Genomic DNA, 21,709 nt, shown 5'->3' on the forward strand with positions numbered 1-21,709 from the left:
ACCTATCTCATGAAGGACCACCAAAATTCCATAAACTTCAACTAAGAAAAAAAGTTTGTACATCCCTTGCTGCCTGGAAGAACTATAGCATTTAACCTTATCTCTCAAGATAGTTTTACTATTTATTACATTATTCTGTTAAACTAGTAAACACAAAGCTACTCTGCATTCAGAAAATAAGGTAATATCTAAACACCAAGGGTTTCTAATCATCACCTCTGCTAAAGAATAAATTTGTTTGTGTTTAATCCCCAATATAAAAGGCTAATGTTACAGATGTATAGAGACATCCAAAAACAAATTTAGCTCAACCTCAGGCTTGACCATCTAAATTCCTTCCATCCTAGAAATTCTTTATTTCCATATATGACTTAGGAAATAATACTCAGCTGAAATATAAAGCTATTATGAAGTGATTATAAAAATCCACTAAAACTGTGACTTTGAAGGAGGTACTTGCAGTCAAAAATATTTTTTGAATGAATAACTAAAGAAATGAATATTTGGGTAGAAAGAGCAACTGGGATTTCTTATTTGTAGTTTTTGTATGAATTTTGCAGAGAGGCAGTCAAAAATTAACTTTAAGAAAACTGAATGTAATAAAGGCATTATGCCAAAACTAAATGAAAACAGGCAGGGGGTATGAGGGAGGGGTATGGATTTCTTGTGGACAAAAAAGAAATGTCTTACTACAGATTATGGTGGTGAAGGCATATCTACTTACTTAGGTTGGAATGTATGATATGCAAATAAAGCTGTTTAAAAATGAACAGAGAGAAACAAGTGCTAGAGAAAACAAGGAGATGTAACTTTGCACTGTCAGTAGGGATACTGAGAGGTGACGTCCCTTGGAGAGCAGTGTGATGTTTCCACAGAGGTTTGGGGTGGGGTTGCCATATGATCCTGCAACCCCATTGCTCAGAATACACCTGGAAGAACTGAGTGTGAGGACAGGAATGGACATTTTGCACACTAGTGTTTAAGGGTAAAATGACTGAGGAATGGAAAAGGGAACTATGGTGTATACATACAGTGGACTACTGAGTGGCCACAAGAAGGAATGACATTTGTGAGATATGCAATTAGATGTATGAACCTTAAGGACTGTTCTGGTTTGAAAAGAATTATGTACCTAGAAAAGTCATGTTTTAATCCTAATCAATCTTGTGGGAGCAACAGTTTCTTTTAATCCCTATTCAACAATAGAGGCTGGAAACTTGATTAGGTTGTCCCTAAGGAGATGTGACTCAATCAATTGTGGGTATTAAACTTGATTAGGTGGAGACATGCCTCCACCCATTCTACATGGGTCTTGATTAGTTTACTGGAATCCTATAAAAGAGGAGACATTTCAGAGAGAGTTCCTTTTGAGAACAAGGAGAGAGCCGCAGAACCACGACAGAAGGATGGGAGAACCACAGAGTCCACCAGTCAGCAACCCTTGGAGATGAAGAAGGAAAACACTCCCAGAGAGCTTCATGAAGCAAGAGGCCTGGAGAGAAGGCCAGCAGATGCTGCCATGTTCACCATGTGCCCTTCCAGTTGAGAAAGAAATGCTGAACCTCATCAGCCTTCTTGAACCAAGGCATCTTTTCCTAGATGACTTAGATTGGACATTCTAAAGACTCATTTTAATTTGGATAATTTCACAGCCTTGGAACTGTAAACTAGTAGCTTATTAAATTCCCCCTTCTAAAAAGCCATTCTGTTTCTGGTGTATTGCATTCCAGCAGCAGCAAACTAGAACAAGGACTATATTTTGAATGAAATGTCAGGGAGAAAAAGACAAACATTATCATGCCTCACTCCTATGGAATAACTATAACATAAAAGATCGGTGAACTGAAATAGAGAGCATGGGTTATAAGGGTGGTGCCTATTGTAAAGGGTCCTAGATTGTAAGTTCTCATAGCAGCCATAAATATTCAGGAGTTGTTAACTGTTATTTCTAAAATCTGAAATACTGAGCTGTTTTCTATAATCTGGTCATTCCCAGAAACTTTAGGTATTTATGTGACAACTAAGACTCAGAGTTAGAGCAGTACCCCATACAGGAACTCTTAGATGAAAAAGGAATCAGACTTTGACTGGAGATATGAATGAAACTGATCTGGATAGGACTGGGGTAGATCAGAATACAGGATAAAGGATAATGTCGTCCATATTTTAAAACTTCAACTTCTAGGTGAGACCAAAGGGAGAGATGTTTATTTGATGCAAAATTTATATTTTGGATAACGCATTACCTAATTTAACTTATATGGTCAGTTTACTTGAACACCATTAAGTACATGGAATCTTGAATACAGGCATGATTTGCCCAGGTTAGTGTGATCCCCCAACATATCCCAGAGTAATTTGGTCAGTGAATATAAGAGTATTTGCAAAGTTCTCTTGGGGGACTGGGGAGAGAGGAAGAATCATTCAACTTCCCCATTTGGAGGATTCCTGATATTCTCACAAGCAGTAGGGACAACCAAATCAATAGGCCGAGGCCTCAATCTTGGGGTTCACCCCTATGAAGCTTATTCCTGCAAAAAATAGGTTAAGACTATTTAAAATTGGACCTAAGAATCACTCCCAGAGAATGTCTTTTGTTGTTCAAATGTGGCCTCTCTCTCTTTAAGCCAACTCGGTAGGTGAACTCACTGCCCTCCCCACTATATGGGACATGACTCCTAGAGGCTCTCCCTGGTAATGTGGGCCAAAACTCCCAGGATGAGCTGGGACCAGGCATCAAGGGATCGAGAAAGCCTCCTTGACCAAAAGAGGAAGAGAGAAATGAGACAAAATAAAGTTTCAGTGACAGAGATTTCAAACAGAGGTGTAATATATTGAAGTGGATGGTAAACTGTGTTCCAGTAGCTTTGCCTCTTGAACACAATTTTATAATGATATAACTTTATATAATATATATATATGTGACTGTGTGATTGTGAAAACCTTGTGTCTGATGCTCCTTTTATCCAGGGTATGGACAGACAAGTAAAAAAATATGGATAAAATATAAATAAATAGGGTGGTGCAATAGTGGGTCAGTGGCAGAATTCTTGCCTGCCATGCCAGAGACCCAGGTTCAATTCCCAGTGCCTGTCCATGCAAAAAAAAAAATTTATTTTTTTTAAAAATAAATAAATAATGAGGAGGATAAGGAGTAAAATAAATTGGGTAGACTGAAATAATAGTGGTCAATGAGAGGAAGGGATATGGGGTATGGGCTGTATGAGCTTTTTCTTTTTTCTTTTATTTCTTTTTCTAGAGTGATACAAATGTCCTAAAAATGATCGTGGGTACAAATACAGAACTAAGTGATGATACTGTGAGCCACTGCTTGTATACCATGTATGGACTATATGTGTGTGAACATTTGTCAATTAAAATATTTTAAAAATAAATAAATAAAAAGCTAAAAAAGAAAACTAGAATCACCATACACAATTAGATACTAAGAGAACAAACTCAACTCACTGGCTGTCCAGAGTGGTTTATACAATCTCTCAAGAGTTGATTGTTAAATATTAAGAAATTTTGAGAACCCCAATCAACAATGGTAGGATTATTTACACCATGGAAATCAGTATTTTCTACTTAGCTGGTTTTCTAACACACCACTGCTTGTAATCTAAGAAACTGCTCCTTGTAAATACTAATAATGAGGATATGAAGTCTGAGAAGAAAGAACATATTTACACAAAACAATAAAAAAGCACTTCTGATAATGAGATTCTTCAAAATGAAGAATCAAATCACAATGATTGCAATGTGGAAACCTCACTCACTACAGAATAAAAAAGAGCTGATGGTAAATGGACTAAGAAGTGTTTGGAATGACCTAGATCTACATATGTCCGGATTTCATGAATCTCAGTAAATTTTTTAGGTAACAAGTAGTTCAGAGAATACAATTAACTTCAGAGCAATTGGGTTGGAAAGACTTCAACACCCATCTAAACAGTCTTCCAGACACTGAACAGAACCCCATCTACAGAACCACTAAAAAACCATAAGCTTCTCAAGGAGAGGGCTTTTGTTCTTTACATCTACATGCCCAAAGCCTAGTATAGCATCAAACACATTATCATGTTGTAGATACTGCTGAATGAATAAAGAAAATGAATAAATGGTCATTACCAAGAGGTCATCCAACTCACACCTGAATAATTCTAGTGGCTGAAAACTCTTGACCTTTTAAAGCAAAAACTATATAAATCAATCTTTAATCATCAGCGATATCTAATAGCAACAAGATATACTAAATATAATGGAAATATAATAGCAGCCACAATGAGAGCTACATATGTAATTTTAAATTTTCTCATAGCTAAATTAACCTAAAAAAAGAAACAAGTGAAATTAATCTTAATAATTAACATCCAATATAACCAAAATATTATATCAACATATAATCAATATAATTAACACACATAAGATACTTAACATTCTGTTTTTGTTTTAACATTCTTTTTCATTGTATTAAATCTTTGAAGTCCAATGTGTATCCTTTTTTTGCATGGGCAGGCACCAGGAATCAAACCCCACTCTCTGGCACGGCAGGCAAGAACTGTGTCTGCTGAGCCACCATCGCCCATCCCCAGTACGTATTTTAAACTTAGAATCTATCTCAGTTAGTCAGATTTCAAGTGTTCAATAAAAAAAAGCTACTAGATATTGCTAGTAGCTACTGCACTGGACAACTCAGCTCTACATTACGTATTTATATTAGAAACTAAGCAATGTTCTTTAAACAATTGTCCAACATAAAACCCTGGCTTCCAGTCTCTGAACAGATCCATAAGACATATATACTACTACAGAGAAATGAACTGATTGCTTATTATCAGGTCTTCAAGATGAAAACATAATTGATGTCAATTAGCGGGGTAACAAAACTGTCACCCACTCATGAAAGACGAAAACCGTAACCAAGAAGTTAGGAATTAACAAATGATTACTGAATCATTACACAGATGTTTCTTTTTACTTTCTAGTATATTAAATTAGCCAGAGGAAAATAACTGAAATTACTGAGCTGTAATCCAGATGCCTCTATCTTTGATAATGATTGTATAACTATATCACCTTTATTTTATGATGGTAAAACTCTTGTGGCTGGCCCCAATTTTACCCTCCTCCCCTGTTTTTCAACTTAGTCCTATGATCACAAAAGACAGCCCCTAATGTTTATTAATGAAGGAACTTGAGTCAACCCAGAACTAACCTACCTCAATTCCTAAACTATCTTGCTAGACAAAGCTGGATCTAACAGATTTGCCATGTGCAATAGCTTCATATTAAGGTCACCATTTCCTTAGATCCATTCTGTGACTGAGTATGTAATCAGTCTGTACATACTCAACAATGATCATCTCTATCTTCATCATCTCAAGCCATTGTCCTCATTATCCTAAAACCTGCCCATCTTTTGATATTATAAAACTGTCAGAATTACTACAGTTCAGGGAAACAGATTTTTAGGCCAATAGGGCAATTGATCTCCTACTTCATGCTTAGCAATAAACTATTTCTCTCTTTGAAACCCCACTGTCCCAGGAATTACTCATTTGAGAACATCAGGCAGAGAACCTCTGCTTCTGATGGGTATCAAAACCAAATGGCATTGAATGTACACCATGTATGGAATGTCTGTATGTTTAGAATGTTTGCATGTTAGCTTTTATCAATAAAAATACTTTTAAAAAAAAATGGCATCATGGGGCAGGGCTAAAAGCTCAGTACTACCAACACGTAATGAAAAACAGTACAATTTAAGATAAGGCTATACATTAGCTACAGTATTCAGCCAGAAAACTGGAGATATGTAAAAATGAATTCTAATTCTAATTCATGGTTTAAAAGTTTATATAAAGACAGAATACAATCTGTCAAGAACTAGCAACAGCAGGCACGAGAGAAACCAGGCCATGCTCTGGGCCTTTTATCGTCATCCAAGTGCCACCCATTTAACTCCATCAATTTTGCTTTAAAAATTAAAATAATCATAACTTATCTTTAACTCAGTAGAGAAAAGAAGAGCCTCATATAATAGGTAGTCAATAAAATAATTATTACTATGTTCATCAAGGTAAATGATTGCAATCTTATTCCAAACCCTCTTTATCACTTAAGGCTAGCTACTGGAAATTTACTATGAAGAGTTGTTGTATAATAAAAAAATTTGGCTTATCTTTGTCCTTCATTCCTGAGAAAGCAACCTTTAAATCTCTGTCATATCCTGTGGTAGGAGGTGGGGCCAGGACCACATCTGATAGTTCCTATGCTAAGGAGATCATTGGGAGGGGCCAGCCTCATTGCAGTCTTGGGGGTGGGGGGGTAATCATACCAGAAAGACGAACCTCGTGATGAGGCATTGCGTCTTTGAGCAAAGTCAGCTCAGCCTCATCTTCTTGACCTCTGGGAGTGGAAGGGGGCTACAGATTGAGCTCAACCCCATGGACAGTGATTCTGTCAATCATTCCTATGTAATGAAACCCCCAAGTAAAATCAGGGCACTCAAAGCCACAAGGAGCTTCCATGATTGACAAAAGATACATCACTGCTGTGCCAGGAGGATGACACCTTCTTACTCCACGTGGAGAGAATACACAAGCTTACATTTGAGGACACCTGGCCCCATACATCTCTTCCTTTGGCTTATTGGCATTTTTTTACTATAATAAAACTATAATCTTAAGTATAGCATTTTCAGTGTGTTCTGTGGGTTGTTCTAGCAAACTCTCAAACCCAAGGGGGTACTGCGAACCCCCAAATTTGTAATCAGTTGGTCAGAAGTATGGGTGGCCTGGGTTCCGACCTTGCAACTAGGACCTAAATGACAATCTTACAGAGGATCACCCTTGATCTGTAGGTCTGGCCGAACTTCAAGTACAGTCAGAATTGAACTGGGCTGAGTGACTCGGCAGTCTCTGTAGTTTCTGATTGAAGTTTTTGATACCAACACAAGAGTACAAAAAGGTTGGCACCGACTTTAACTACAGAAAGTTTGGTAATGCTGATCTAGGACCACAAACATAGGAATAGCAAAATACTCAACCAATTTTCAGAATGCAAATCATTGAACCACTGTCTTGTTCCAGCTGATAAAAAATAAAATAGATATAGTTCATCTCCCTTGAGATTATTTTAGTAGGTCACAAAGACCCTAACAGTTGTTTCTGTTCTCAGATCTCATACACAGTTGGTACTTTATCACTTTAACAAAAAAAAAATCTGATAAAGAGTCTGCTTTTCATGGTGGTCCAGGTTACTCAATATGCCCCAGCTACTAAGAATGAACTGAACAGTTTAAGATGGACAAAATACCACTGTTTGATGAGCCATCTATTTCCAACACTCAGGGAATTGGCACATCCTATTGAAAACTAATGCAGATTCTTTTCCATCATACCAAGTATCAAAAGCAAAGGTTTATTAAAGCTCCAGGGGCCAAATAGATCCTGAAGAGTAACTCCGAGAGGAGAGGCAGCAACCATTAAGAAAAAAAATAAAAATTGGAGAATGAAAGGAAATTATCTCTACAACTTTTAAGAGATCATAGAAGAAATTTGTTTCTACATTTTAAAAACTCAAGAGGAAAACAGGATAAGGAGAATTACCCATTTGACGTACAACTTTAATTGCTAAATACGTTTTGACAAAAATCACAAAACTATATTTAAGATAAATATCTGATTCAACATTTAATGTGATGAGATTTATTCAAAATTGCATTTAACCAGCACATGTTTATTTTGCTTTAGAAAAAAAGAAAGCAGTGTGATGCCAAGTTCTCAGTGGTTGACCCCTTTGAGCCTTTGTTAAGAGACCTACAAGTTTTGGCATGCCCAGAAGATCTCCAATAATTGCTTCTGAGATTTCCCAGTAAGTGAGACTCAGCCACATTAAGACTTAGCTAGGCAACAGGATATCACTAGGAGTCATCCTCAAAACACAACAAACGTTACAGTATGGATTCATTTTTGATGATACACGTCATTAAAGGATTGTGAATAAGAGGCTTGTGGGTCCTCTGTTAAGGGAGGTGTCTTATATCTGCTCTAAAAGAAAACTTAAATACTCCTGCTCACATTAGATAAAGCCATTTATTTCTAAGACTCTCAGAAAACAGCACAAAAAGATCCACAAATGGCAGCATATCATTCTAACTCGCGGAGTTTTTTAATTCCACCCGGGTGTAGATCAGGAAATGTGCCTGAGATATTTCAGAACACGAGTTCTGCTAAATGTTAACAGATATTGGGAGGGAGGAGAGATGAAGTACTTTGGAAAATTCTGGATTAAACAAAGTTAAACATGTTATTTTACTACTTAGAACCATTTACAATCTTTAGGATAAAAAGTGTTTTGTAAATCTCCAAGAAGGAAAGTTCTAAACTTATTTGATCATTCACTTTGTTTTCATGATACATCTTACAGAGCAGTAGTTCTCAACATTGGCCCCATATTGGAATCATGAAGAGAATTTTTTAAAATTCAATATCCAGCGTGAGGTTTGCTGTTGTGAAGCTTATGTATGTAGCAGAGAAGCTTAGCCTACCTATAGGCATGCCTAAGATTCACCTCCAGAGAACCTCTTTTGTTGCTTGGATGTGGCCTCTCTCTCTCTCTAAGCCCAACTCTGCAAGTGAATCCATTGTCCTCCCCCCTATGTGGGACATGACATCCAGGGTGAAAGTCTCCCTGGCAGTGTGGGAGATGACTCACAGGGATGAGCCTGGCCCGGGCACCATGGGATCAACAATGCCATCCTGAGCAAAAGGGGGAAAAGAAGTATAACTCATAAGGTATCACAGGCTGAGAGAATTCAAATAGAGTCGAGAGACTACTCTGGAGGTCATTCTTATACAAGCTTTAATTAGACATGCTACCTATCATAACTTGCCAGTTTCCAACCAAAACCATTCCTGCCAAACTCAAAGAATACCTAGGGCATTATATAAGATTCTACAAAGGTCCCCTGAACAAGGGTAACTTTTCAGAATCCTACAACCTCCAAATGGGTCTCCGGACCAGATAAGTCCTGAAATGCAGAAAGCCCAGCCTCTCCAGAATATCAAATAGTTCCAATCCCCTATTTCACATTATCGACAGCCTCTCTCAACATGAAAAAATTAGAAAGGGCATAGCCCAAATACCCCTAAGGAGTTGGAGAAAGAGTAAAGATGAGGGTGGTGTTATTCAGAAAAGGTAGGGCTTGAGTGCTGAATCATTATATTGATATTTCTTTCAGTCTACTGTACCTCAGAGCAGCTAGAAGTAAAAACCTAAAATAGTGGAATTGTAATATTGCTTTTTTGTATGTATGTTATTTTTCAAAAAAAAAGAAAAAAGAAAAAAGGAGGAGTGAGTATGATAGAGAAGACAGGAGTTAACAAATGAGTATGACTACTGAATCATCATATTGATATTTTGTTTGGTCTCCAGTGCCTTGGAGCAACTAGAAGAAAAAACAAAAAATCATGGAATTGTAACCTGTACCAAACTTTAAAATCTGTTCTATAACAACTTGTTAAAATATACTTCAAAATTTATTGCTTTTTTGTATATATGTGTTATATTCCAAAATAAAAGTAAAAAAAAAAAAAAAAAAGAAAAAATTGTGTTACCAGATGAAGGTGGTGAGTTCTTTGCCAGATGCACTCAATGACCAATTCCTAAGAGACTGGGGTTTCAAAGAAAGAGTTTATTGCTAGGTGTGAAGCAGGAGATCAGACGGCTATCGACCAAAAATCTGTCTCCTGGAACAGCAGTAATTCTGATAGTTTTATAGTAACAAAAATTGGGCAAGTTTTAGGATAATGAGCACAAAGGCCCAGATGATGTATTGAGGGGATTTGATTATTAAGCATATGCAGACTGATCATATGCTTAATCATAGAACATATGTTCTATGATTTATATGTTTCATTTATATGTTTATTTATATGTTTCATTTATATGTTAAAGTTTAAGCTACTGCACATGTCAGGTGGGGCCATTTTGGTTACCTCCAGCTTCAGTTATTAAGATAACTTTGGATTTGGGGTGGATTAGTTCTGGGCTGACCCAGGGCCCTTCATCAATAAACAACAGGGGCTGTCTTTAGTGATCACAAGACTCCAATGTCGAAAAATCAGATAAAATGAGTACAAGTGAGCATCAGTCACAAGGCTAGTACAAGGTAAAGGCTATACATCATTAACAGAGATCAAGGAAGTTGGATTACAGTTCAAAGCTTTCAGGTATTTCTCTCTTTCTACACCAATATACCAGAAAGGAAAAAGGAATATCTAAATAATGATTCAGAAACAATAATCACCCCTTAAATCTCTTAGTTACAAAGAGACTCACACAAAAAAACAAAATTAACGTCTGGAGAGAGGGCATCTAACATTCATCTGGCTTTATTCCACTGGATACTTGTACCACCTCACCTCCGAACTCGTCATTATCTTTCATGCCATGCTTTATAATGGCTTCAAAATTGAGTCCCTGAATGTTCTTTACTGTCTGCAAAGTTCATTCTCCATTTACTTTTATATGGCAGAGAAAAACTGGCTTTTAGCACATTTGTTAGTCACTACCAACATAAGAAACTTATTAAACTGGCACATACGAGCCAATAAACATAAAAGAAGGTGCAAAACAAAATTTAGAAATACAAATGGTATCTAAAAGAAAAGCTGTAAAATTTAGATAGGTTACCTTTTCAATGCTTTGCAAGACATTACATTTTCATAAATACTGTTTTGAAAACCCTTGCCATTGACTACCATGAGGACAATCTGGGAAATCCAGTCAGGGTCAGTGGTCTCTTGGGACCCTAGAGAAGCTGCCAATCAATATGTTCTTGCAGAACAATTCATAAATAGTCTTTGCCAACTCTGACCCCAGAATTGAAAGGCCCCTTGTTCTCTTGAAGGCTAAATGCCAAGCCAACGCTCAAGACAGATGGACTCAAAGAAAAGAATTTAAAATAGGTAAAAATACCCGTTCCCCCTACATTTCAACTCCAAGTGAAAAGTACAGGTTGTTTACCAATTCAATGGAACTTAACAGTAACCAAGTTCAAAATTTAACTCTCTCTAATGCCAACTACACTTAATGCAATCTCAGCAATAGGCAGTATCATATATGAATACACAAATACATTCAAGATATGTTAAGTGAAAAAAAAGCAAGGTGCAGAATAATATATATAATATGCTACATTTGTGATAAAAATGAGAAAAATAAGAATGTAAATTTTTATTTGCTTATACATAAAGACATTCTAGAAGGATATGGAATATACTAATAACAGAAGTCATCTGAAAAGAACTAGGCATATAAGGAACAAGGGTGAGAGGGTTTTCACTGTAAACATTTTATATTTTTAAACTTTTGAACCTTGTAATGTAGTTATATTTTGAAATATTTAAATAAATAAAATTTGGAAAAATAGACTACAAGCATAATAATTATGATTCAATTCTATGCTAAGTAGTAATCATTTTCTTACTATCTATTCTTCCATTCTGGACTTACTAATAATTCTAAGATTCTAGTTCTCAAAATTAGTTACCTGGTACATACAAGCTAAAATACAATTATGTTTATGGAAATAATTTGTCCTTTGTCTCCAACAAAATCTTCATTTTTTTGAAGGATAGCAAGACTATCTGACTAGTCAAACAGAAATGTACGCCTGTTGACTTCTGAGTAAACAATATCATAAGCATGAAAATTAATATATACTTTCTACTTAAAAATCATAAAAATATTTTCTTTCTGGAGCAATGAAAATGTTCTAAAATTGACTGTGGTGATGAAAGCACAACTCTATGATTATACTGAGAGCCAGGGACTGTACAAGTTGGATGGATTATAGGATGTGTGAATAAAACTGTTTTGAAAAAATTATAAAAATATATGCTGTTCACTGGGTCTATTAATTGGCAGTCCAGTTGTTGATATCCTGAGTGATTGTTAGACACACTGTTACAGACATAAAATTTCCAAATGCATGTATTATTTTCAAAACATCAAAAGAAAATTATAAATACTATTCTGATTTTAAAAAACAAATTCAAATCAGCAAGAAAAAACACTGCTCCTTCCAGAGAACTCCTGAAATTGCCTCAAACAAAACTTGTACTACCACGGCTCTCCACAGAGCACATCCCCTGCACCAAACTTTCCTTTTTCCTATCAAACTCTTACTCAGCTTTAAAAGCTCAGCTTAAATGAGTCTCACACTTTCCCAAATCTCTGAATTAGTCATTTCTTCTACTGTACAACCTAATTTTTGTACCTTTAATTATATGCCTATAGATCTGCCTAGCTCTACTAGAATGTGAGGTCATTAATATCTCTATTAGAACGTGAGATCATTTAAAGAAACACCGTGTATTCATAGTTACATCCTTGAGGATAACTTTTATTTCTTAGTAATAGTGACAGTACAAGCAACAATGAAAAAAACAAAAACCTGGTATTGTGCCAGGTACAGTGATAAATGCATTATCTCATTCAATCCTTCCTAGAGCCTTGGAAGGTATACCGAAACCATTCTCCCGATAAGGAAACTGAGGCTAACAGAGGACAGGTAACTTGCTCAAGGTTTCACAGGCAGTAAACAACAGAGTGAGGCTTCAAACCCAGTATGTCTGGCTCCAAAAAATATACTCTTAAACACCTGACTTAGAAATTAGGTAGACTGATTAATATATTGTCATTATTATCTTTTTTAAAATATAGGAACCATAAGAAGTAGGGGGGGGGGGCAGAAGGGAAGTAGGAGGAGTGGGGAGCTTTTATCTACACCATCAAAATGCTCCCATATATAATATGCCCTTCAATGGCTAAGCAGCTCCTTCTCTGAATTGAGAATATTTTCCTCTCACTGTCCCAATACCTAACCCTACATTACACTGAGAAGATTAAGTTCACCAGATGCTGCCTCTCCAAATCATCCTCCAACCCACCTTGAAGGTCTAATAACAGTCCCTTCTGTGGTCTCAGATCCACCTTAGCCCACATTTTAAGGAATTTAATCTTAACATACTGATCAATGTTTCTAAACACATCTTTAAGTGTCAGGCACTGGGGGTATTAAAATTACCAAGACCCAGGGCCTGCTTTTCCTAGGTTTATAGCAGAAGACCAAGAGGACTCATCAGTCTTTCCCACTCTTTTCTTTCATTGTTGTCAATTATGAAAACAGTAACAGTCATAAACAATACACATGCTTGTAATTCAGACACCCAAATAAGCTAAACGGAAAAAAAAATCATCTGAAATTCTATCAGAGATGGTTATTATGGGAGTTTTGATATATGCTCGCTTCTACTATTTAAATATGCTCAAGTTTAGCCCAAATTTTTAAAAGACCTTCTTCACTTGATACTTACAAAACATTCTCTTCCGACACTGTACTAAGAGATATATTCTTCAGGCTATAAGCCAGATTTGTGTTCTAAACAGTTAATTTATGGTTCCCATTAATCATGGGCTCCTGAAATTTACTTAAGAGGGTCTTATTCTATATATCAGCTCCTGAAAAGTTGCCAGAGTTCAATCAGTGTTCATGAAATGAAAGAATAAATGGATGAATGAATGTTATATATGGATGAAAGCTAACAAATCTTTACATGATTATTAGTTCATAAATCAGGCACTCCGTATACCTAAATTATCAAGATATAGGAAGGATTCAAGTAAAAATATAACTTCTAAAAAAGGAGAAAGCTATTTTATTCTTGCAGGTAGGAAAAGAGCTCTTCAAAGAAGAAATGATAAAAACTACCATCTCCTCTCATTCCATGTAGTATCATGATTACAGCCTTAAAACAATGAAAAGAACAAATAATCCAACTCTAACGTAGCAAGACCTGTAGCAAAGTGCTATATGGCTCAAGTATTATAAACAGTGATACCTGAATGGGAGATAGGGGGGGTTTGAACCAGATAGGAGTGCTCTGTAGGCTTCTTCTGGTGTCTTCTTTAAATAGATTACCTACAATAGATAAACAGCAACATTTAGAACAATGCCATAGAAAGATGCAAAACTAATTCACTTACTATCAACTTTGAGGTTTGCTTCTTCCACTTGGAATAACAACTGTCATGGTGATAACATCGAACTTTAGACAGCAACCAAGGAGCCAAAACTTCCTTTTCAGCTTGAAGCTGAGCAGCAGTCTTTGGCTTAAGATGTCTAAGAGCTTAGAGATAGAGGGCAGATCCACAGAGAGCTGTTCCGAGGCTGTTCACAAGGGCACGCTGCGCTGAGACAATGGCACGGAGAAGAGAGCAGTCTAATTCTACCTCCACTATTATTTTACTGTGTGCTCACTGAAGACCAAAACAGGCCTCCTTGTCACTCATAGATCTGCAGTGAGGTAATTCAGTGCCATGAATTTTGAAAGGCATCTCAGAGTGAACACAACACCCATGGGAGCTCTTCTGAGTTTTCTGTCTGCTCCGAGGAAAGCCAGGATTGCTCTGTAAATGCTCAATAAAATCACAATGAAATGGGTGAAGATACATGCAGGTAAGAGCACTTAGCTCTTGACACCAGGGACATTTAATCCCCTCTGGTCCAGTAGGATAAACTAATCCTAAAGAAAAAGGAGCTCTTAAAACCAACAAACAACTTCCACTTAATCAAATACTTAATGCTCACGCGCTATATGCCCGGCATGGAATCAGGTACTAGTACATCTCCATATAATTTACTTTCTAGTTCTGAATGTATTTGAATTAGTGAAAATAAATACATTCTAGGTTTGAATGTATTTGAATTACTGAAAAGTCTGACGTGCTAAAAAGGAAATAGGCAGAGTCCTGGGAAGAGAACAAAGAGGCTATTCTCAATGGCAATATACAGCACATACCTAATTATCAGTAATTTTAGGATTAGAAAACACCTGATTAAACTAAAGAAAGAAAACTAAAATAAATAGATAATCATTAACAAAATAAAAGATCCTTCTAACTTTAAGAAGAAAGCTTCCTATTCATTTGATAATTAAATGTGCAGGTCTGATAAAGCACACTTCAACCAAAGTGAATTGAGTATGAGATAAAAACAGCACAGAAAACAAAACCACTAAAAAAGTGCTGAACTTTCTAGGCTTGAAACACAGATTCTACAAACGAAGAACAACAATTCTTGTTACAGTTCAAATAAATTACCAAAATCCATTTAAAACAACCCGTGTTTTAAAGATACCATTTTTAGTAAACAACGTTAAAAACGGAATTTCATTGAATGTTTATGGGTAGGTTATATAATAAAATTAGTTTTAACACAGTGATTTCTCAAGCCAAAAAGATGCTGCAGTTTTAAAGTTGACTATGGCTACTAAACAGGAAAGACGCTTGTAGAATGCTTCTGTGTTTAGATTAGATAATTAAATCTTATACAACAAAAACTACATGTCCCACCTCAAGAGCAATTACATTTAATTTCCTTTAATTTTGAGGTAGTTGCTCCACAGAAGGCAGGCACCAGCCCACGTGAAACACTGCTTTAGACTGGCTATCCCACAGGGTTATGCTACTCATCTTACCTGCACAACTAAGCATGCATGACCCATGTTCTTACACTGTAAGATGAGAGCCTTTGTTTTTATTTTTATCTCACTACTAAAATATTAATACAAGTGCAAAGTGAAACCTAAAAGAGGCCATCTAAATTCCAAGATTCCAGGGGCAGATGTGCAGTGACCTTTTATAACCTGATGGCAGTACATGGGGAGAGTAGAGAAATGTCCCCTGATAAAGGAATGCATTACTGAATGCATATATGCTGGGCTCATTCAAACACCAAATCCCATTTTTCCAGGAGAAAACATGTATTCGGGTGTCAAAAGACATGTCCTTATTAAAAAAAGAAAGGGACAGAGAGGTAAGACAGACAAACTAGGCCTGATAAACAGAAGAGGAACATTTTTTAAGCCTTACCATTGAGGAACCTAAAGTTCAGAAAAGAAAGAAACCCTCTCAAACTCACACTGCTGCTCTGTGATGGAGTTAGATCAAACATAGACCTGACAACTACAAAGGACACAGAAACTGCATACATTACATAAGCCTGAAAATATAAACCCAGTCAACAGAGCACAAATCTGGAAGAAGGAACCTACTCTTCCTAATTCCTAAACAGCCTACACTTGACTTTTATAAAAACTAGGTGATGTCAAACTGTTAACAGTAGTTGTCTCTAATAAATAGGGCTGGATTGAGGATTGGAGGTAGAAAGGGGTACTTTCTACTTTATATATCTCCATATTTCTGGTATTTTGTACAGATGTGTAATAATCTGATCTTTAAACACTAAGCAATTAAAGTAGTTATGAAATGCCAAATTTCTTTCAAAAAATAAAACCTATATTTAAACTGAAAAATTTGTTAACAGATATTCTAATATTTCTAAAAAATAGTTTTTGAATAAAATTATTTGAAAGCATAATATCCTCCAAATATCCTGATTTTCCTTTCCTGCTTCTCAGGGGGAAACAAATACGTTGTATGTTGTCTATCCTTCTCACAAGATATTAGCATATATAAACCCAATCAGGAAGAATCTTCCCTATCTTTTGATTAATAAAAGTTAACAAAAGCCCTTCACAAAAATATACACGGAAGTACTGTGTTCAAGTAGAATGATGATGTTTATAACGTTTGTATTATTTTGTAACTGCCCTGTAAGTCTGAAACTATTTAAAAATAAAAAGTTTAAAAAAAAAAACAGCCCTATGCATAGGTTTGGTGTACCACTGCTGATTTATTCCTGGAATGGTGAATTCATGGAAAACTTTTATAAAATTGCCCTCCTCTTGACAGGAAGCCCTAGAAACCTTTTCAATAGAATAGCATTTGACATATACTTCCTTCTTTTTAAATGACCATCAAGCAGTGATTTTTTTTCTGCTTAATTATCTTGGATGATAGATACCAATGACCCAAATAACTCAGTTTTATTAATAAAAGATTCTTAAAGAGCCAGTATTCTAGTTTATATGTAGTACCCATAGCCATGAGATTTTTAACATAATAAAATAATTACAGTACAAGCCAGCAAAATTTACATTGTTTTTCAATAAACCAATGTTTCCCAAACTTCAGCTATTCACGTATCAACGTTCCCATCTTCTGCTATGCTGTCTTGGTCAGGTTCATGTGTCAACTTGGCCAGGCGGTGGTACCTGTTTGCCTGGTTGGGCAAGTGCTGGTCTGTCTTTTGTTATGAGGACATTTCATAGAATTAAATCATAATCACGTCAGCTACATCCACAGCTGATTCCATTTGTAATCAGCCAAGGGGAGTGTCTTTTTGTAATAAGTGATGCTTAATCTAAACACTGGAAGCCTTTTAAGGAGGATTCAGAAGAGACAGGCTCTCTTCCCTCTTTGGCCAGCGAGCTTCTCCTGTGGACTTCTTCCAGACCCTCCATCGGAATCGTGAGCTTATCACAGCCCGCTCTACAGATTTTGGACTCTACGTTCCCACCGTTACCTGAGACACTTTTATAAATTTTATATTTGTGACTATTTCCTGTTAATTCTGTTTCTCTAGAGAACCCTAACTAATACGTATGCTATGTACCACCAGGTACTACCATTTTTCTTTAAACAGACACGACAACACTGGAAACATAATTAACATCACTGCCTTATATCTGTGAATGTGGTTAAAAGGGGAAGCTTTAGAGTGGGCCACGGTGGGTCAGCAGGCAGAGTTCTTGCCTGCCATGTCGGAGACCTGGGTTTGATTCCTGTGGCTGCCCATGTGAAAAAAAAAAGCAGGGGAGGCTTTAGGTTGTACCTCTGTTACTAGAATTAATATTTTTTCAAAAAACCAACATGTGATTATACAGCAAATAGGGAGCTCCATTGTAAAAGATGGACCATAGTTAATAGTACAACTATAAAAATGCTATTTCATGAATTGCAACAAATGTACTTACCACATTATGGAAGATGTTATTAATAGGGTGGTATATGCCAGTGGTATATGCCTGATTTTTCTGTAGATCTATAACTTCTCTAATAAAAAATTTTAAAAATTTTAAAGATACACTTACAAAACAAGCAATAATAATATACCTGAATTTCAGAAGCATTTTGAAATTTATAATTATGTTTTCCTACTGAGATAATATAATCCCTCTGTTGCCTAAGGGATGATTTTTAAAACAACAAATGGCTTAATATAGAAGTCTAAACCAAACTCTGAGTCATAAATTTGCTAATCGTCCCTTTCTAAGGACATGTAACTCAGGCCTAACCACATTGTTAGCTTTGTTTTTAGGCGATATTGGTTCCAAAAAAAAAACCTCACCACAGAGTGAGACGAGACACACACCCACATAAACCCCTGGTACATTTTTAAATGAAACCTTTACTTCGATGTTAATTATATTTATATTCTGTGATCCGGAAAATGAAAATATTCTTGAGGATTAGACTTGGCCACTTTACAGCATTCTTCAATTTTTGGCATTTGATTTCCTATTACTTAATTTTTTCGTTTAAAAAGGAGGAAACAAACGCTGAGACCAGCCTTTCCCAGTCAGATTCTGCCATTGGAACACTGATATGGGAGATGTGAAATTAACATTCCAACCATTTCTGAGTCCATTAATTTTCTTGAACATAGAAGTTTCCAGAGAACAGATATCATGGACTTGAACATAATCTTAAAGCACTAAGATTTACCAAATATGGAAGACTTTATACCAAAAAGGAAGGACTGCCTTTAGAAGCTTCAAACAACCTTAAACAACAATATAAGGAGAATAAATGCCTAGGTTTAACGTACACAGAGGACCAAAGGCAGATACCTACAAAGACATCAGTGTGTTACACACCTCAAGCTCTAGTCCACTAATTAGTACTCATAGCTGTGTCCCTATCTCCAGCCTCTTAGAAATTAAAAGTATCACATCTGCATGACAGCAGGTGAACATGGGGATAGGGAGAATTCAGAAGAAAATGTTTCTTTCGCTGGTGAAGCTAACAGGTGCAAAGCACCTGGTCTGAAGCCCTGCTCTCTAATGGGCTCCTCCCAACCTCGCCGTTTCCCACCCTGGTCTCTCGCAGTCACCCAGCCTCAATATCGCATCAGAAGTCATGCTTGGTTTTTATTCTATGTGCCTCACTGTGCTCGTCCTCATCAAATCAATACCCGCATTGATTCTTATGGACAAGTCTCTTTCAACTATGGGGCAGTTTGGAGGCCTGATACATATTTGAGGGGACGCTCTTGAAGGAAAAGGACACAAAAGACGTTTTCAAATTTACAAAAGTATTTACCCCTTGAGAAAGGGGTCCGAATCTTAAATTTCACTAACTTCCTGGTAAATCTGCCCTGACCTTTCTTTCATGACTATCATCACCACATTATTTCAAACACTAGGACTAATACTATTTCTCTCTACCTCCACCTCCCTCCAACTCTAATATTCCAGTGAGGTTCTGAGAGTGTCAATTCTGCTTTAAAAGCCCCACCCAGATTGCCTCCCCCTCACAGGATATGATGCCAAGCTACCTTTCCATGTGAACTGGCTACTGTTCCTGAAACAAACTCTTCCTGCTAGAGTGGATCCCACACCATTCCCTAAATATAACTGTCTACTTCATGCATCTGAGAATATTTTCCTGACCACCCACCTTCACCTATTGAAATTCTTCCAATGCCATTAGACCTAACTCAAATACAGCCTCCAAAATGCCTTTCTTCTTCAGCTCTGAAAGCCCTCCCCTTACTCCTGAGACTCCAGAATAAAATGACACTATCAGAATAATAATTACCATAATGACAATAATAATAAAAACAATTTTATACAGCACACACTATGTGCCAAGCGTTTTAAATCATTTGGCTCACAATCACACTATGGGGTATGTTCTATTAGTATCTATGTACCATTATCACTCCCATTTTACACATGAAGCGCTGAGAATCAGTTGTCCAAGGTCACACAGCTAGGGCTCGGAGGAGTCAGGCAGTCTGGCTCCTCATAGGCACGCTATCCACTTCCTGATGAGCCTTTCACAGCTCTCCAACGATTATTTTCCTGTGCACTAAACTGGAAAGCTCGCTGAGTGCAGTAGCCTAGTTTTCCATACCTTTATAAACCTTACAATGCCTTCCGGCAGATAGATCCACAGTAAACATGTTCAGTGAATCACTGCTTTAAATTTATAAAGGTACTGAGAATGCATTCACCCTAGAGGCTTAATCCGGCTTAATTAATAATTAGTGATTGGGATACAAAATGTGTCACTATAACTTCAGTCTTAATGCCAGGGGAAGCTAATGAAATGAACCTTCTGAGCCAAGTTGTATGAGAGCATCAACACAGTCTTCTCCAAAGATAAGCTAAAGAGAAGGAATGAAGAAAATGAAATTAAAAATAAGAGCTATAGTTTAAATTATTGTATTTGCCCATAGAAAACATTTAGAGTCAAGGCATACTATGTGACTAGGACATTCTCTCTCCCATTTACCCTGTGTCTGTTCTGAGGCTACAGTCACCCACTCCCAACACCTGATCAAAGGCAGGAGGCAGAAAGTGGAGCTGAACACAAGTCACTAAAGATGACTGTAATTCAATCAATGCTTACAATTTGCACAGGACCCTGAACACATCTGAAGACACGGGAGGAGTCTGCAACCTCATTAAAGGCACTGACTGCAAGGGCTCTGCTGCGTGTCAGGAAGGCTCCGCGGAAGAGATCAAACTTGACCTGGCCTGCCTTGCATCACGATAGGTTTTAGGTGGCCACCTTCCCCTCTTCCTTGGAAACCTCCTCTCTGAATCACTTTGGGTGCCTTCTCTGGCAACCTGATAGGATCAGGCCTCTGGTTTACACTCTCAAAGTTCCCTGTCTTTCTTCTTCAACCTCTTCCCCTTGCGTTGCACATTTCTATAGTTATTTGATATAGTCTGTCACTCTGCCTAGTCTGTAATTCTAATTAGAGCAGGATTTCTGTCTCTGCTGTATCTGTAGGACCCAAGCTGTACCTGGCACATGGTACACACTCAAAAACATGTTTGATGATTGCATGACCAAACAAAGGGGGAAGAGGGCATTTTATGTGAGAACAAGCATGACAATCTCAGAACACCAATCATCTATCTGGAGCGTGAGGCGACAGGTGTAGTGGTTAGGTACCCCGAGACCAGAGCCAGGTGCGCGTCTTTCAAATCCAGGCTCTTTCACTGACGAGCTGCACTACCATCACCTCTCTGTGCTTCAGCTTCTTTGCTGCAAAGTGAAGTATAAATACTTCACTAGGTTGCTTTTGGGGAAGATTAAATGAATAATATATGTAAAGTGCTCAGAACTGTATCTAGTACTTCTATAGTAAAGAAGCACAGAAAAGAGATAAACTTTGGTCCCATAATATTTTTTTTTCTTTTTCATCATCTGAATCCATATGAAACAGGATTCCCAGCTGTTCTTCTCTCTCACCCCTTAGCCCTCTCGCCTGCCTTTGCATACAAACAACAAAACAGGAGGTGGTGTTTCTTCATGATTCCTTCATGAAGAATTTTCCTTCATGAAGATTTCTTCACTTCCTTCATGACTGCTACATAACAAAATCATCACACATTAGACCAGAATTTAGTTCAACCCTTTCATTTTACAGTGCAGATATTGATTCTCAGTCTCTTCAAAAAGTCTTCTGAATCTCCTGATATCTTAATATCAACAA

At 37.0% G+C, this 21,709-nt stretch overlaps 1 protein-coding gene across 22 annotated transcripts in view; it reads right to left on the reverse strand.

The window, feature by feature from the left end:
- CDC14A (cell division cycle 14A) overlaps positions 1-21,709 on the reverse strand; it is a 151,552-nt gene that overhangs the window by 68,466 nt on the left and 61,377 nt on the right. For 21 of the 22 annotated variants that reach the window (XM_077120117.1, XM_077120115.1, XM_077120111.1 and 18 more), the window contains one exon: positions 13,914-13,993. The exons of the other annotated variant lie outside the window; for it this stretch is intronic. In XM_077120117.1, the coding sequence (XP_076976232.1) occupies positions 13,914-13,993 (80 nt within the window). The remainder of the gene's footprint in view (positions 1-13,913; positions 13,994-21,709) is intronic. 22 annotated transcript variants of the gene reach the window in all.

Source organism: Tamandua tetradactyla, chromosome 11 (genome assembly GCF_023851605.1).
Source record: "Tamandua tetradactyla isolate mTamTet1 chromosome 11, mTamTet1.pri, whole genome shotgun sequence".
Lineage (NCBI taxonomy): Eukaryota > Metazoa > Chordata > Mammalia > Pilosa > Myrmecophagidae > Tamandua > Tamandua tetradactyla.